Raw genomic sequence first — 18,981 nt, 5'->3', positions numbered from 1 at the left:
TCAGAATTTTTGGACAGACAAAATTAATTAAACTAAATTTTATATTTATATAATGTATGAATTTATAAAATATTATTTAAATATATTTATTATTATAAATTACTTATAGGAAATTACTAAAATATTCATATAGCATTTAAAATTAGTTTATATTAATTTAGGTATGACAAATATATTATATTAAATAAATCTTTCAAATGAAATTAAAATATCATTTGATTAAGTTATAAATTTAAACAAAAATTACAAATTTACATTTGAAGAAATTAATCTCATATATATATAATATTTTTTTTTATTAAAAAGTACTTTCTTTAATAAGAAACAAAAGATTAAATCACTATGACTTAAGAAAGTAATTAATTCAGTTATATTTTTTATAAATATAAATTTTATTTTAAAAATATTTTTGATATTGAATGATGTGATTAGTGTTGTTGTCCTATAAACCTACATTTAACAATAAAAAAAAAGATACAAAAAATTCAGCAATTAATACATCTCATTTTTTATAATTAGAACTAAAAAAATATTTAATTATGTTTCTTATAAAAAGTATTACAAAGAATATTGTACTTTTTATTTTTTTTTTAAAATTAAAAATAAAAATATGAAAAAAAATAAGTTTTAAAGTTTGAAATACAAAAGAACTTGATAAAATAAATAAAAAAATATTAAATTTTAAAATTTTAAAATATAAATTAAATATAAATGTGTGTAGTTAAAATTTAAAAACTCATATAGTAGTTTTTTTTTTTTTTCTAAACGTCTCTATAAAATAATACCTTAAACACACACACATATATAAATCATTTATAATAAATGGAAAATGTTTGAACACAAAAATGGAATGACAAAATATTTTTTATTTGATTTTAGAGTGTACTTTTTTTTACATAAATGCATGTATAAAAGCAAAGAAAAGATAAATAATTATGTACAATGATTATAAAATGCATGTTAATTTTTATATTCAAATAATATAACTGTATATAAAGTAATTCGGATATGAATGGCTCGTTACGATCACAAGTAAATGCACTAAATAAGTTTCATTTTGATAGAGAAATAAAAGAATATCCAAAAAAAGAAGCTGGGAATCACAAGTATTCTTATACTCATAAACCTTTTTATTTATTTATTTCTAATTAACTCAACGTGAAACTTGTTCTCAAACACTGACGCTATTGTTACGATGAAACTCAATATCCGACCCAAAACCTACTTCGAAGCTTAACAACGTGGGACTCAAAATTGCATGTTAGTAGTTTTGGCCAATAATATTTAATCACTCCCTCGACTGCTTTGTTCAGAAGTGAAAAAATCAATGAACGATTGGTTTCCTGGACGACCATCTCCATCAATATCAGAAGAACCAGAAGTTTTATCAGTGATATCAGCAGAATTTGAAGCAAGAGAAGGCACTTGCTCGGTTGTTCTTCCTTCCAAAATGCCGGTTGGATGAAGGGGAAAGAGAGTCAACGTTTGTGGCTTACTGATGCTAAAGTTGTAATCGGATACTTTCTGGTGCAATTGCTTGTATATCTGCGAGCCATCACGAAATTTTGGCATCCCCAAAGGCACAACTTTCTCAGTTCTTGAGTTAATACTTCCATGTGTTAGCACCTTTGGTTGTTGAGGATAAAAGCTGATTCCACTCTGTTGCAAGCAATATGGGGCACAGACAACTGGAAAAAAAATCTTCTTAATATAATCGTGCAAGGTAAATAAACTAATTAAAATACAGTTTCACTTGATTTTTAAATTAAAATTAATGCACTAACCCAGTACATTTGCATTAAGAGCATTGGCTATATATATGGTTATGCAATATGCATGCATTTACTAACAGTTTTTTTTTTGTGTGTGTGTGTGTAAAATCTTAGGAAAAGAAGATCGTGCCATGCACATACAATATATGGTACTTACAAGTTACCCGCCACTAATTACCAAGGAATTCAAATTATGTAAGCCCGATAGTACCCTATTAAATGACTATAAACATTCACATGAATGGTACCTTAAAAGAAAAAAAATTAAGATGCATGTGTATAATTCATTTCTATCAAATAGACAAATTAAAAAAACATTATATGATATAAGCATATGTATTACAAATAATAAAAATAAAATTGAAACAATATTAGCAAACCAACCATTTTGACAAAGTGGCTTGGAGGAAATTATAGAATGGGAGGTATGAAGAAAGCGGTTGAAATATGCCACGCTTTGTTGCTTTTCCTTCTGCCTTTGCCTGGCTTTGTGATTCTGAAACCAGTAGAAGACATTCTTTCCCTCAATGTGACCATACACCCTGAGCCTACAAGTTATCTCTTGTATTTGGTCAGCATTTGGAGTCCTTATTCCCTCCTTATACAAGTTCTCTAAAATGCTTATTTGCTCTTTTGTAGGGCTCCATCGTACCGATGGATTGCGACTCTCCATTGATCTTTACTTCTTCTGACTTTGTTAACAATCACAAGGAAAAGGAGTTATGAGCCGGAGAGAATATACGAGTTGCTGCATGCATCACTCGTTTTATAGCACAACATTTAATTTAAGAGATTGTATTTAATGTTTCACCTTAGACACACATTAAAAAAAGCGATATATAAAGTCCAATTAAGAAAATGGTTGGGAGAGAAGACTAAGATGCGAATTGTTTTTGGTGCAAAATATAAAGATGGATATCTCTAAAAACATGACGGCTAGCGGCTGAGAGAGGTATAGGTTTCGTTGTCTTCACTCACAAATTAATTAATTTGGTGGGAGTGATTAAGATTAATCTCTCTATTCCCTAAGTCATATTAATTAATATTAATAATGTCTTACATCGGAAATGAGAGACAGAGGTAGCATAGTGAGACTTTGGGAATTGAAGTGAGAGAAGAAAAGGGCACTGGAGAGATGAAGTTTAAAGGTCTAGGTAGGTTTTCAGTCCCGGAGGTGGCTCTCAAGTGCAAAAGTTGTTGAGTGGTAGTAGTTAGAACTTATAATTTAAATACATCATAAGCGTATGGCAAAGATAATAAATATGTTTAGTGTATGGCAATTGGCAAAGATAAAATATGCACCAAAACTTACAATAAAAATTTTGGGCCACAAAGCTGAGCCAGATGAGGGGCCATATCATAAGCGTAAGCCATAATACAAATTTATTGATTGGGCTGAGGTTACTGACCCAAAACAACAAGTTGGGTTGTGGGATGTATTAATATGTATAAGATGAAATATAATTAAATTGATTAAAAAGGTAATACAAAAAAATAAAAATTCTATACAAAGTAATTATATAAATAAAATCAAATAAAATTTAACATTAAATTTAATAAAATGGTATTTTTAATAATTTTTATTAAAATTAAATTTTATCATCTCAATTATTGATTCATATGAATGATATTATTTTAATAATGTATACTGATTTTTTGTTTCAACATATAATTTATTAATATCTATTTGTATATATTTTATTCAACAATACCATTTTTTGAAGAGATTAATAACTTAATATAAAAAATAATTTTTATCGATTTAACTGTTAAATTATAATTAAATATCATTTTAATTATTTATTTTAAAATTGAAAATTTATAAATACATAATTAATTTTTTTATTTTTATATATCTTAAAAATATATATTTTATACTATTTACTAAAAAGTAATTAAATAATATAAAAACAAGTATATCTTACATTAATATAATTTAATCCCTTTTCACACGTATAGATAAAGCAAAAATTTGAAATGTAAATTTTATGGATCTGAATTCAGTGCAGTAACTACACCGTCTTGTTACGTGATTTTTTATTTTTATTTAAGTTTTTACATTTTTATTTAAACAAAAATATAAAATTTTACCTAAATACACAGGTGCAGTTCTTGCGCAGACTGCATGAAATCCGGATCCAAATTTCATAAGCAGGGTAAATTATAAAGATAAACAAAAAGTAAAATAAAGTTGTTGACACTAAAAATAAAGTAAAAAAGAAGAGTGTTAAACTAGTAATTAACCTACTCCACCTAGCATCTTTGGTTCCAAATAAAAAGTACAGAGCCCAGCTTTAAGTGTGAAGAGAACAAAAGTCGCAGATCCGGCAATGGGTCCCTCTTCACTGACATTGTCACAGGCTGCAACAGCATCAATCTTCATCCTGAGCACCCTCTCCACAGCAACTTACACTCCTCTCACTCTAACCATCATAAACAAGTGCAACGACACACTCTGGCTGGCAATTCAGGCCAACAGGGGCCACCAAGTGCTCCAGCACGGTGGCTTCATCCTCCACTCTCTCACTCATCTCTCCATCTCCATCCCTAACACCCATTGGGCCGGTTGACTATGGGCCCGAACCCTTTGTAACTACTCCACCAACGATAGTTTGTTATGTGCAACAGGTAGTTGTAACGATCGCCTCCACTGTAACGGAATGGGTGGGGCCACCCCTGCCACGGCGGCTCACTTCAGCCTGCACCACGGTCACTCCAACTTCTCTGCTTATGGTGTTAGCCTTGTCCATGGTTTTAACGTGCCCATCACGGTTACCCCGAGGCAGGGCAGAGGGGTGTGCCCCGTTGTGGGTTGCTGCAACAACCTTCTTGCCACGTGTCCCCCTCCGATGCAGCATCGTTGGCCAGTGCATGATGGGACCGTGGTTTCATGTAAGAGTGGGTGCGAGGCTTTCCACACGGACGAGCTTTGTTGCAGTAATAGTTACAACAGTACAGACACGTGTAAGGCGTCGGTTTACACGGATTTCTTCAAGCACGCGTGTCCTGCATCGTTTACCTTTGTATTCGACACTCCTTCACTTATGCATGAGTGTTACTCCCCTCGTGAGATCTTAGTAACCTTTTGCCATTGATGGAGGTGGGGTTTGTGTTTGAGTGCTGTGATATTTACACTATTCAACAATAGGGGGTAACTTGGAGCAGGGTTTTGACTTTAGTTTAAACTAATTTTTTATTTTATATCCATTATTAAAACTAAATTTTTACTATATCTCCAATCAATCACAAGAAAAGTAAGTAATTTGACATTTAATTTAAGTTTTTTTTACATCGGTGATTGATTAAGAAAATTATTCAATTTTATGTAATTACTTTGATATTTGTTTTTAATTCAATTAAATGGGTATTTTTTTTATAGACAATCATTTAAATGTACATTTGTTCACTTTTATACAATTACTTAAATATTTGACAATTTTTGTGCTAAAAATATAATAAAAAATTATATGTATATAACAGTATTTATTTTTTCGTTTGAGCATGCATATATTATTGGGAGAAATAAACCATTTACTGTGTGTATAGGAAAAGCTCATCGGAAAGAGAATAGTCATCCGATTATTGACCAAGAGATACCCTTGTAGATTTTTTTAAAGTGATTTATGTGCAGAAGACATCTATTAAAAATAAATCTCAAATTAATAATTATAAAAATTATATATTAATAATTAACTAATAATCATGTGAACGCTTTAAAAAATCACATATTTTTAGTTCTTCGTATTAACCATTTAAATAATTTCTGTCAGGTTTATATGCACTGTTCTTATGTTAAACTCACACAAGTAATTCATTGAACACACGCATATAAAATCTCAAGTTAAAAAAATTGTCAGTAAGATTGCCGTGAGCCTACGCTAACAAGTACAATATTATTTTAATAATACAATTTTTTAATATAAAACCCATGTATTTGATAATTCACATTATATTTACTAAATATAATAAACAATTACATAATTAATGTAGTATTTAACAATGTTTTTAAATTAATAATATTTCATATTTATTGAATAAAACATTTAATAATGTTTTAAAGTTAAATATGTTTTTTACTAAAATAAACAATGAATTAATCTAATAAACACATTACCTAAAAAAATATAACATTTCATATCAATTTTTTTATTTAAATTGTATTTTATATTGAATAAATCCAAACAAATATATTACATGATCTATAAATCATTTAAGTCAATTATATTTTACATTTAAAAACATAACATTTAATCATATTATTATTCAATTGTATTTTATGTCCAATAAAAATAAAATTGATTAAATATAACGTGTAGTATATGCAAATAATATAATCTTTGACATTTATGTATAAATAGGTTGTCAAATTAATTTCTGTCGAATGAGCCGATTTGTTTATTCCATCAAAATTAGCGGGAACTTATTTGCTTAGCTTTTCTCATTTTAGTACATTAAAGTAATAAACATTAATTAATATAATTTAGTACATTAATTAAACATTTAATTTTTTTAATATAATTTTAAAATATTTTTATTATTTATAATAATTTTTTATTTTCGATTGACTAACCTATTAATCGATTGTGTTATCAATTTTTTTTTTAGTTGGTTGACTTATGAGCCAGCCCACTAATTTACTCTTAAATATGTGGGAATATAAATTTTTGTCCATTTTGTAGATAGGACAAGCTTGAATTAACTCATTTTTATACACTGTTAATTATTTATAATTTAGTTTCAATGTAATTTTTTAAAAAAATTATGATAAAAATAATAAATGTTTATTATATAATAATTTATAACTAAATGTTAGTATAAATTTTATTTATACTACGAATGCAGTCTACATAAATAATTTCAATTAAGGTATAACAATATTTCATATTAATATAATATTTTAAAATCCATGTACATTAACTTTAAACAAAGTTAATTCTGTAATGGATGAAATATGCATGAATTTAATTATTAACCGTGAAATAATTTTAAATGTTATATCTATTGTATTAAATCATATGAAACAAAAACATTGAATGCTATAAAATTTTTTTAATATGTTAACTCTAAAGATGATGTTTATATACACTATTTAATATTTTTAATTCAATAACTAAAATAATTTATAAATATAGAAGAAAAATGTAAAAAATTACTAATTTTCAATAATTGTTCTTAATAATATTGTTTTTATTAATAAAATAAATATTATATGAATAATACATATATTTATTATTTTAAAAATATAATAAATAATCTATTTAGTAAAATTTAAAATTATTGTTAGAATAGTATAGTGCAGGGGGTATTATGAAGTAAAGAAAAAGAAGGATAGGCCACAGCTGATGCAGCAATCTAAAAGTCGCAGAGAATTAAAACTCAAACTGGCTCGCGGCCCCCGGACCGGTCTCACGCATCAGAGGAAACCCGAATCATTTTCATTTTCTCCTTTCTCATTCTCATTCTCATCCATCTAAATTACATTCACATTCCTTTCTTCCTCTCGCCTCTTCATATCACACTATAAATAAATATCATCTAGCTCTCTGTCGGCTTCGCTGATTCATACTTATTCTTTGTTCATAATCTCAACTCTCTCTCTCTCTCTCTCTCCGATCTTCATGTCGTCCCAAGCTAGCCTTCTCCTTCAAAAGCAGCTCAAAGGTTGTGCCCGACCATCCAAATCCACTCTTCCCTCTGCTTGTTTTTCTGATTGAGCTTCCCTTTGTTGCAGATCTTTGTAAGAACCCCGTTGATGGCTTTTCCGCCGGTTTGGTCGACGAAGCCAATATTTTTGAATGGAGCGTTACTATAATTGGCCCTCCCGATACTCTTTAGTGAGCGTTTTTTCATTTATTCTTTTACACTATTTTATATTTCCTTTGTTTCATTCTGTGTTTTGGGGTTTTGGCTTTCCCCTGAAGATCACGTTTTTAGTTGCACTTCTTGTTGGGGGGGGGGGGGGTTCAAACTTTTGTTGGAATTATTTATTTTTTTTTTTAATGGATGGGCTTGTTTATTCTCTGCTCAAATCGTGGGGAATCCAGTAAACTGGTTTTTGTGTGAGTTTTCTTGTTGCTCTGTTTAATTCTCGGGAGTTCGGGGAAGAAACGTGTGTGGGGGGGGGGGGGGGGGATTGAATGTTGAACTTTTAGCCATCCATCATAATCTCATCCCAAGTAAAGGAAATGATATTTGGATGCTTGATGAAAATAATATTGATTATGCTGTTATGCTGGGGGTTGTTCTTAGTTGGTTTCTTTTGGCTGCACTAGATTGTTTCAACGATATTTATAACACTTGAGCATCCTTTCCTCTTATTGAATTAGCTTTACTAGTTACTATTTTACTTTGTTTCTACGATCTTTATGGCACTCGAGTTTTACTGACCTCGGCAGTTTTTGGTTGTTTATTCTTTGAATTTCTCGTAGTGAGGGGGGATTTTTCAATGCCATTATGAGCTTTCCATCCAACTACCCAAATAGTCCGCCATCAGTGAAATTTACCTCAGAGATATGGCATCCCAATGGTTGGTTTTACTCAGTTTCAATCCTGCTTTGATTAAAACGTGAGGTTGAATGATGTTGTTCAAAATGCAGTATATCCGGATGGGCGCGTTTGCATATCAATTCTTCATCCTCCTGGTGAGGACCCAAATGGTTATGAGCTTGCAAGTGAGCGCTGGACACCTGTTCATACAGTACGTAGAAACATAAAACCATAAATTTGGTTAATTTATTTTAGTGATGAGAACTCTCTGCCATTCATTATTCAAATGGGAGCTTTGCTTTGATATTGCTGCCTAAATTAACTTCGTGATAGAAATGTATGATTAATATTGTTTAATTTCCCTTCAGCATGCTTTTGTTTATTAATAAAGTTAAAATGTGTAAATACCCACCATAAGCAAACCAATGAGTCATTGACACACTTATTTATTGACTTTCCTTCCTGTGATTTGGCGGTAACATGTTATGCTAAATTTACAGGCATGTCCATCAATGTTCTCCTGCATTAAGAATTCTAGAAGACTTAATTTTTTCAATCATTTCATTGCATTAACGGATAAACTACATATTAATACGTGAATTTTACTGTCCCATTGTTGTAGATTGGTGTATTTTAACATTGATAGCACTAGCATGTGTGATCTTTTTTTATAACAATGTTTCAAAAATATAATTTGTGTCTGTGCCTGCTATTGGTAGGATATAATGTACATATGTGTGTGCTTCATATGCATAATCTAGGGTAGATCCTCTAGTAATGCTGTTATGCTCTGTCAGCATTGCACTTTCTATGAAAAGGAAAGTGTTAGTAAATTAGGTATTAAAAGTTAAAATTCCTGTATGCTAAGTAGCTAGCTCTCTCATCTTAGAGTATTCTACTTATCTTTCATATTAATATATTCTAATTAATCTCTGAATAAAGTTAAACTGAAAGCCCCATGAGTGGTAGTGGTTTCAGTTCTTTTGACTATTGAGTTTATGACTCATGGAGATGGAGAGCCATAAATGAAAGTCTTAAGGTTGAAGCAAGAGCTTTCTGACATGATTTATCAAAACAGAAATGACTAAAGTGCTTGTAAAGACAACAAACACTTTCGTCTCTTATGCTAATTTGGAGTATTAAAACGGTAGCCACTTCTTGTTTACCACCAGTGGTTTGACATTCCAGTTAGTAGTTACTTGTAAAGCTATTTAAAACCTGCTTATTAATAAATATTCTGTATGCTATCTTGCAGGTAGAGAGTATAGTATTAAGTATAATATCAATGCTTTCTAGTCCTAATGACGAATCCCCTGCAAATGTTGAAGCTGCGGTGAGTTTGACCATTTTCACATTTAAATGATTTCATTACTGCAACCTTTCTCCTCCTTTCATGTGGTACTTACTTACATCCTAGTGATGGAAAGCTGAACCGACAATTTTCATGAGAAGCATGCAAAAACCCAGTTGCTATCTCTGAAATGAATTTTTTTGTCAATGTATAGATTTAAGAACTTGGTGTTACAATAAAACAAACTTATGTAGAATTTTCTTTAAGATTAGGTATTTGATATGAAGTTAAATTCTAGAGGATCTAGTGGCTGAAGTACTCGAGCAATTAGCTAGTGCATGTAAATAGTGAGATGTGGAATTGCAAAAATACAGGCTTGTATAATTCTTCTCCTATTAATAAATATTCCCACTGACTCATTAAATGTTGCTTGAACACTTTTTATGTCACTTTAGAATATTAAAAAAAAAAATTAACACCCTTATTTATTAAGGATAGTTTTTGTCAACTGACTACTAAAACTATTCTAAATTTAGTTATCACTTAACTATTGCAATAATATTAGTACTTTTAATGAGGGTATTTTAGTGAAATTAATTTATTTTATTATATTAATTGGTAAAGCTAATCATTTTCTTGAAATGTGTGTTAATACTAAATGAGATTTTATATGAAATAGAGGAAGTAGATAACATAGTGAGGCGGTTTCTATTTTTAGTATGGATAAATTTCACAAGTGATTAAATACAGTAGGAAAATAATATTAATAGGATAGTTTATAGGAAATATGTTATGAGGGAAGTAGAAATTGCTCAAATAGCTCTGATTTAAGCAAAACTCAATTTTTATAATTGGAGTTATGAAGCACAGAAGCAAATAAAAAGCACGAGAATGTTTCTTTTAGTTTATTAGGATGACAGCAGGATTGGCAATGGGACTAGTAGGGGCAGGTTTTTGCTCAACCCACCCTTCAAGATTGCATTCAACACCCCACCTGCCCCTCAAGTTTTAAGATGGAAAACCAGTCCCACAAGAAAATATTAAAACTTGCACCCTATGACCCCACCCTCCCCATCTCACATTTATGACTATTATGAATAATTTTTTCTGTAACAATATTTTAATAATTATATACAATAATGAGCCACAATCTTATAATTAATCCATTTTTTCATATAATTTAAAGATATGTTCAAGATAAGTGTCATTCTGAGTAATAGAGTAATTTTGTTTTGCAGAAAAATGCAGCTCAGTATCAGTTAACAATAACTTCAGTAGTAGCATAACTAGGTATGGAATTTATGAGAGGTGTGCTTGGCGGAAGGGTGGTGGGGGGGTTGATGGGGCTGCGGCACTATTTTCAAGGCCCCCCCTGTCGTACTGTGAGATCCTGTTTTTAACACTTTCTGACATGGGTGAGGGGGGCAGGTTGAGTACCCGTGTCTTGGGTTTAAATTGCCAAGACTTCAAGTTGACATTATGTCTGTCACAATAAAATTAGTTCCTGGTTGAAGAATTTCACTGGGCTCAACTTCAATCTATCTAGTTGGCTTTCTTGATATCCTGTTTGACCCAAAATAAAAGCTGGAGTTTAGTGTATGTGTCGTTTGTCGGAGTACATTGAGGAGAGGATTTAGCGTATGTTCCTGTAATTATTTTTATTTTGAGTACATTTTATAAATACACATTGTTGTTTCTAATATCTTCTCTGATTAATGTGCCACGTCTGGGGTTATATAGTGCTTCAGTCTTGACAGCTTAAATATAATTTTTTGAAAGTTTTTCTCAGACCGGTGTCGTGATCTTATGTTGCAGAAGGAGTGGAGAGAGAGGAGAGATGAATTCAAGAAAAAGGTTAGCCGTTGTGTGCGGAAGTCACAAGAAATGTTGTGATTTACAGCTGGTTACCCATTCTGCTTTTATGAACTGAAGGACATACAAGTTAATGTATGGATTGGTTCACCAGTCTGCCATTGGAAGTTAACAGCATGCTTCTTTCTTCAGTTCCGTGTTGTTCTTCTTTACAGTGGTCATTTGTCATAACTGGAAAAACCAACTGTATTTTAAGTGCTTGGCCAATGTTTGGTGACTAGTTTATTGGAAATTTAGTTTGTTCATTTGAATGACCTTGTTAAAATTTGAGATTAGGTGCCAAGTTTTGCCTTTTGCTTAATATTGTGATCGTGGATGTTGCATTCTGAATTTTGCCCCTGCCTTTTGTTATATATAGGCTTTCTTTACCTGTATATTGCTCCTGTTTTGTCTAGCGTGTCATTACTACTGTCACGTAGATTGTGGTAGAGACATAACAAGTATGAATGGCCGCCTAAGTATGAAATGTGCATATCTTCATCACATCTATTAAATTGCAAATAAACATTTTGTTGTGTTAATGTGGATTTTAGTAAACTTCAAAAAGGAAACTTTAAAATGGAGGTGTAATTCATAGAATAATAATAAAATTGAAGGCAGGTTATGTAGTTAAGGTTTATAGGACTTATGGTGAGGTAATGTATTGCAATATTTACAATAACTTGAGAAGATGGTAATGGACCTCAACTGGCTGTACTTGTTTCTGGTATGTTTGGATTGATGCTGACGTTGAGCTTGTCTATACCCTAATCCTGCTTATATATATATGGCAGCGAGCAGGAATTGATACTGAATTGTTTCTCGGGGTTATCAATGGCATGAACACCTGAATGGATGGACGATGACGTAATCGTGTATTCTGAGACGCCCAATCCATGTGGTCCCTCTCCTCTATCTTTAGAACATTGAATCCAAAGTCATCTCACTCAATCAGTCATTACTAGACCAACATGTAAAATATAAAATCACTGCATTTTATATCTTGCTCTACCCTCTCAAAACCTACCTCTTGCTTCGCACTATCCTATTTCTCTCATCGGTGGAGGGAGAAAAATTTCCACATCGTCATCTTGTTGCCGTAGGTCATCAATGAATGCTGAGTTGTCACTATTTTGCTAAGTCCCTTTAAACAGAAATACCACGATAAAAAAGTGCAATACAAGAAAATAAAATAAGGATATAAATAAAAATAGAATAAAAATGTCTCGTTTGAATGGATTGAAATAGAAAAAACGAAGTAAAAACAACTTACTTTTACTTGTTCGGCAAATGAAAGAGAAAATTAAACTAAATAAATATATGGTATAAAAAAGTATTTATAATTATTAAAAATGAATTTAATTCAAAAAAATTGAATTTTTTTATATTATATATATTTTCCTATCTTTATAGAAAATTATTAATTATTTTCTATTATAAATATATAGCATTTAAAATTTAAAATGAATAATTTTTTTACCAAAATTATTTATTTTATAGTGGTTTTTTTATACAATATTTATTATCAAATCATATTTATAATAACCCGCAAAAATAACATTTATAACAAAATACTATTTGAATTAAAACATAATTACTCAAAATAAATAATCAAAATTATTGTATAATTATTGAAAGCATCTTTATTAAAACATATTGTTAAATGATAATTATTACGGGGAGTCCAGTGTGGCATCAATACTGTCGGCGAATTAATAAACAAACTTTGTCTTTTATGGAATATATACTAATTAAACAGCAAATAAAATGAAGAAGAAGAAGAAGAAGAAAGGCTTATGCATTTCTAGCTTGTCATAATCAACGTTGGAATCTATCATCAATTGCCTGTAACTAACACTATTAGCCGAGAATGCAGATAAAAGGGGTACTGTTGTTTTTAGTCAAAATAAAAGGGTAATTACTCTTTTTTAACAACAAAAGGGCTATTATATTTTGATGCATGAGTTAAGCCACTCAAGCCCAATAACCCATGTCCGCACCAAAAAAAAAAAAACGGTTTCGACCAATGTGATGGTACTCAACCAGGTTCCTCCATTTCTAAACCAGCGATCTGCGCCAACGGAGCATTGACTTTTGGCGACGAAGGAGGATTGATCCATTGGAGATGCGCTGACTTCTTAAAACTGTTGCAATTCTCTTTCAGGTCAAAGTTTTGTAACTTATTTCATACTACTTTGCCTGTTAAATTTATTCATATAAATTAATTTAACTTTGTCTCGATGGAGTTTGATAATTGTTTGGAAAAGTGCTGGCTATTATTCTAATCACTTCCTTCCGAATTTTAATTTTGGTTATCGTTTGAATTTCATGAGAAATTGGCATCATAGTGAACTTTTAACTGCTGAACCTTTACTATGTAAGAATCTAAGGTTCCTGCCTGAATGCGTAACAATTCAATTTCAAAAAATTTGTTACAGATTTCATATCTTGTTCGCTTAAACTTTCTCTCGTGCTCTTCAACGTTCTATTTAGTGATGAGGATAACAGAATGGTTAACGGTCTAGCATAATAGGATGGTTTGCTTTGCTCTGGAACGGGGTATGAATTTTAAAAACCTGTTTCCTTGATGAGGGTACTGTGTTTGGTTTATGATATTCTCTCTTTTGATCAACTTATTAACCTTTTGGAAGATGGTGTACCTGTTGTACACACTGTTCTTTGACTAAGTAAGTAAAATTCCTGTTTCGCGTACATTTAGCAGGTTTATAAATTTGCTTTAATTTTAGGATCTCTCCTCAAGATTTTGATTATAAGCTACTTTTAACCCCAAAATAAACTAATATAAATGCAAACTGTTCTCGTGTTTAAATATTTGCCATTTTAAAATTTTTCCTCCTTGCTGTTTGCTGCTGATTATTAATTTTCGTTTGATATTTATTCTTCTACTTGAAAAGATACTTTTTTTGCGCTGCTTACCAGGGAAACTTGACTGCCATCAGTTTACATGGGAGATTCTTCTGACTTCAGCAGGATCCCTGAACACAAAAATTCACTAATTGCATCTCATCCTATAAGTTTTGCACAAAGAAGCCATGAATATCTCATTTTGCTGATCCGTGGGCACTTTGGAAGAAGTACTGTGGGTCGGATCACATTTTTTTCACTTAAAGTTGCTGCTTTAGAGATCATAAGGCGGTTCTCCAAGAGAAGATGCCCATGTGTATGGCGAGGCCTTCAGGCTCTACAAATCCTATGTTATCCACCTTTTAAATGGATTCAGAGGTGGGCCCCCTTCAAGGGTTTGGTTAAAAGCATGCAGGTTTGTTATATAAATATGTGAAGTTTTCATCAAAAATATATTTGAATAACATCTTAGTGGAGAGCACAATAATTCTAGTAAATCATTTTCAGTTACGGTCAGTTTGGTATCAGACCTGAAATTTAGGAATGAATTTTTCATATCAATCTCATATCTAAAATCTCAAATTTGCTCCCGTGTATCTCAGGATATATATATACTAAACTGACATGAAAAATGAATAATTTGGGAGCATCCTTGTGAAGTTTTAACAATTGACTTGTGGTTTTTCCAAAAGAGAAAAGAAATCAGCTTTGTTAATCACACTCTCTTACATCTCCCTTTACACTTTTCTTTAATGGGAAGAACGGAGAAAGAGAAAAGGGAAAGGTGAGTTTCTCTCCCTTTCTTCCCATTCACTGAAGGAGTGAAGGATGATATTGAAGGTTTTGATGTATGAAAATTATTGATGAATACTTTATGATACTTTCCCTGCCCCCTTTTACCATTGTGGTTGAGGATCAAATTGATTAAAGACTCTTCTCTTTGATGTTTGTGCTAGATCTTTTCTGTTTTCTAATATCTCAAGTTTAGCTGTATTCATCAGAGCATAAACTTGCTGTCAGGTCCTATCAAGACCTTTGCTAGCCCTTTCAATTGCAACAGTGCTTACTGATAAATCAGAATATAGGGATGGAACATCAGATTGTAGTAACGATTCACATGATTCAGTAGCATACTTGGAACCATCTCCTTTACAGGTTGATACGAATACAAGGTAAATGAATGCTCTGATTCTTCATGCTAATGTTTATTGTGTGCTTATTTAATCCCTTACTCTCTAATTCATAAACACAGTTTCCTTTATGAGCTTTAATGCCAACATAAAACCATGTTTTCAGCCTAGGAAAAGTAGAAAATGTAAATTACATTGATCAGTTTGCAGGATTTGAGTCTGTATATAGAATTCCTTTCGATTTCTTTGATGCATGGAAATATTGTTTCAACATGAGTGATTTACCCAATTTGTTTCACTGTGAATTCTGTGATCTCTTATGAATTCAGTACAAATATCAATCTTGAATTAAAGATTTGGCTTTTTATCTTCATAACTAGAGTTACTACCTTCTAAAATTTGTTGCATTTTGCAGTCAGAGTTTGACAGATCCTAAAATTTTAGAACCCGACAATTGGTTGACTCAACTCTATCATGAGCTTGAAAATCAAGGGCTTAGTTTACCAGAAAGGTATTTTATGGTTCCCATGCATTCACGATTTGAATTGTATTTATGTGCATATTTGTGCCATTCCAACAAAGTATCATGGGTACTCAGGAAACCTTTTGTTTCAAACCAGGCTAGTGGATATTAATGCAGTTAAGTGATTTGTGATTTATACTGATGCTGTAGACTTGCCACTCTTTTCTTTTAGGGGAAATGAGAAACACAATTGAGTAAAATTTGAATTAATCACAACATCACATCACTTCCCAATTATGAACTTATTTAACAGTATAGTATTTGACTATTAGATTTCCCAATAATATATAATTTAATCAGTAACTTTATGCCAATTGTTTCTTGTATTCTCATTGTGATTCCATTTTGTGCATCTTTTAGGCAAGGACCAGGAATTGCCTTTTTAGTTAGCAATTGCATATTTACCAGTCTAGAAAATTTCTTGGTTTCTCCTCTTGCAATGGACCATGATTTTGTAGGTGTTTATGCAGAATCAATGATGATGAACTTAGCAGATTTTATGCAGCTTGTAATGATGATTTTTCATCCTTCTTTACCTCAATCAAGAAAACCATAAGATGGCGAGAAACTTACAGAATACTCTCAGAAGAAGAACTGAAAATGTGGTCAAAAATGGTGTTTTGGCATGGGTCTGATGTGAGGGGAAGACCTTGCCTAATTGTAAGGCTTGGGCTAGCATGCAGTATGTCATCTCAAGATAGACCTCGATTTGCCCAGGCAGTTAGTAAGTTATTTTTTTGTGAATGCAGTATTTTTTTTTCCCTTGTCATTTACCCCTCACATTTGCTTATTACCAAAATAAAAAGGTTCCTAGATTTTGCTTTATTTTATGAGTTGAGACAATATTTTCCCTCCCTCTTTTCATTTCTTATTCTCTCTCTCTACGTAATGTTATTATGTTTTGTTTTCTTGTCATAGTTTTATTCAATGGTTTTCTGACATTTGATGGCCGTTATTTCAGTATCACAGGTGGACTATGGAGTCTTGCACTTGGTTGATGCAGACAACCCTCAAATTACAGTGTTGGTGGATTGTGAAGGGTTATCTCCAGCAAAAATTCCCATGCAAATAATGAGATCTTGTTCTTCCCTTCTGCAAGACAACTTTCCTAATCGCCTTGGTTGTTTGTTTGTCATACGACTGCCAGCAGATGTTCATGCTATTGCCCAGACTTTTATTCAGGTAACTTTTCCTTTCAGATTATTCTGCCCACAATGACTAAGTAGCAAGAGAAGGTGCATTGAGTTGGTGATCATAAAAGAAATGGATATCAAACGAATTATTTGTTTAAATAAAATTTTACTTATCTGCGGAACACACCAACCTAGTAAGTAGTAATAATAGCCCATGCAGTAGATATGGTATAAAGTAAAAAGCGCTCTACTAAACAAACTTATTTGTGCATTTGATTCAGGTTTTGAAGCCTGCTACGAGGAACAAGTTGAAAATAGAAGGGGAGACGTATCAGAATGATCTTTCTGACCATCTGCTGATACTGCCTTCATATCTTGGAAGTTGCTGCACTTGCATGAAATGCTCTAATATTGGCAAGTGGGATATGCTTCAACCTTATTCAACTGGGACAAGCAGGGGAGATGGGGAAGTGGGTATAATAAGTGACAGTGACACCGAGGATTCTCCAACATTGCATCCACCCAATGAATTAGAAGGCCGCTTATATAATAATTATGATCAGCTGTTGAGAACTGCTATCATAGGTATTCTCGTTTTCTGGGTTTTGATAGCTCTTGGTGCTGTAGTATTTGATCCCGCTAATCATTAGCCTTAATAATGCAAGACATGCCAAATTAGTGTATATCCCCTTGATGTGTAAATTTGTCTAGGAGGCGGCATTATCCAATTCCAAATAGTAAGGGAACCGTATTACATATTCTTCACATAAAGATGTCTAATTGTCGCTAGCAATATATTTATAGTACCAAATAGAATCATGTCCAAAATATTCTACGTTACTGCAGAAAATAACTTTTATGATTATTATATTGTTTAATCCCCTAAATTGAAATTAGCAATAAGAGGACGATTTAGAGAGACTTAGTTAAAATGCTAATCATGTTATTTACATTGGACCTCTGGCATCTTTGAGAAGCACCAATGGAATGTTTACAATAACTTATTTGAATTAATGAAAGTGATTTGTATTTTTCCAGCAAGCTCTTATATTTATTCTAACAAGTTTTGTGGAGAATCTTATTAAAATAAGATTTTAAAAAAATTATTGGAGTAAGTCTTACAATCAAATTTGTAAATAAATTTTAATTTTTTTAAAAAAAATGTATACATGTTATTTTATTATTGATCAGAAACCATAGTAGTTCAAGACCATACAAAAATTTTCCGAAACCAAGATAGGGTGTAATTAGGAACTAGACAACAGACCATGCAAATATTTCGTGTGTATCAAGTATTAACTAATAACTATCACCGTTTTTCTTTTTCCTTGTCCATTATCACTGTTTTGTTTTAGATCTTTTTCAACAGCTTATGTTGACCAGAACATACCAACAGCCTTTGTTCAAGTTTTTTCCATTCCATTCAATTTTTTTTTCTTATTATTAAAAATTGAATAAATATTTATTTTTTAGAATAAAGTGTGAATAAAGAAGAGTTCTACATAATATGAGACATGGAATAGTTAGAAATTTATTATAAATAAATAGACTCATGCATTCATTGTCTTAAGTTGGATTAAGGTGTCCAACTAGTTGAGGTTCTCCCTTCTTTATTCTCTTACTCAACAATTTTGCCAAAATTTGTAATATTTAATAAAAAATTATTATAATCGAATTTAGTTTAGTTACATCTAAAACGTATAAAAGGTATGCAGCAAAAAAGAAGTGTAAGAGTCGATACTATAATCGAATTTGTTTATAAACAGCTGGATGAAATAAATATTAACGTTAATTCTTTGAACATTGTAAAGCCTGAAGACTAGGAGTAGGAATTAATTAAAAAATGAACAGAGAATAGAATTTGGGGCTGAAGAGTATTTTATATATAACGGATAGACAGAGGTGCTCTACTTTCTTACATGGGATTCCA

General features: G+C 31.5%; 3 protein-coding genes and 1 pseudogene across 5 annotated transcripts; 3 read left to right on the top strand and 1 right to left on the bottom strand.

The window, feature by feature from the left end:
* Positions 1-1,284: 1,284 nt before the first annotated feature.
* On the bottom strand, positions 1,285-2,445 carry LOC113855966 (WUSCHEL-related homeobox 2-like). Its single transcript, XM_027487594.1, has 2 exons — positions 2,227-2,445; positions 1,285-1,659 (listed from the first exon to the last, which is right to left on the bottom strand). Exons 1-2 carry the CDS (start codon positions 2,443-2,445, stop codon positions 1,285-1,287), a joined length of 594 nt encoding a protein of 197 aa, XP_027343395.1.
* A 1,657-nt stretch (positions 2,446-4,102) lies between these two features.
* On the top strand, positions 4,103-4,867 carry LOC113855965 (annotated as a pseudogene).
* A 2,274-nt stretch (positions 4,868-7,141) lies between these two features.
* Positions 7,142-11,786, top strand: LOC113855069 (ubiquitin-conjugating enzyme E2 13). Of its 2 annotated transcripts, none has more exons than XM_027486523.1 (6): positions 7,142-7,433; positions 7,504-7,606; positions 8,201-8,298; positions 8,369-8,469; positions 9,514-9,591; positions 11,365-11,786. In XM_027486523.1, exons 1-6 carry the CDS (start codon positions 7,391-7,393, stop codon positions 11,440-11,442), a joined length of 501 nt encoding a protein of 166 aa, XP_027342324.1. In that variant the 5' UTR covers positions 7,142-7,390; the 3' UTR covers positions 11,443-11,786. The 2 variants fall into 2 exon arrangements, with proteins under 2 accessions (XP_027342324.1, XP_027342325.1); XM_027486524.1 differs by lacking the exon at positions 11,365-11,786 and adding an exon at positions 10,788-11,244.
* Positions 11,787-13,235: 1,449 nt separating this feature from the next.
* LOC113854896 lies at positions 13,236-17,859 on the top strand. Of its 2 annotated transcripts, XM_027486216.1 has the most exons (7): positions 13,236-13,564; positions 14,341-14,680; positions 15,286-15,437; positions 15,811-15,906; positions 16,389-16,642; positions 16,880-17,100; positions 17,333-17,859. In XM_027486216.1, exons 2-7 carry the CDS (start codon positions 14,366-14,368, stop codon positions 17,699-17,701), a joined length of 1,407 nt encoding a protein of 468 aa, XP_027342017.1. In that variant the 5' UTR covers positions 13,236-13,564; positions 14,341-14,365; the 3' UTR covers positions 17,702-17,859. The 2 variants fall into 2 exon arrangements, with proteins under 2 accessions (XP_027342017.1, XP_027342018.1); XM_027486217.1 differs by lacking the exon at positions 13,236-13,564 and having other exon boundaries at positions 14,506-14,643; positions 17,333-17,821.
* The last annotated feature ends 1,122 nt before the right edge of the window (positions 17,860-18,981 follow it).

The sequence above is a fragment of the Abrus precatorius genome, unplaced genomic scaffold (assembly GCF_003935025.1).
Source record: "Abrus precatorius isolate BTA unplaced genomic scaffold, Abrus_2018 Scaffold11, whole genome shotgun sequence".
NCBI classification, from domain to species: domain Eukaryota; kingdom Viridiplantae; phylum Streptophyta; class Magnoliopsida; order Fabales; family Fabaceae; genus Abrus; species Abrus precatorius.
Note: the sequence above shows the minus strand (reverse complement) of the source record. Positions and strands in the feature narration are given on the sequence as shown.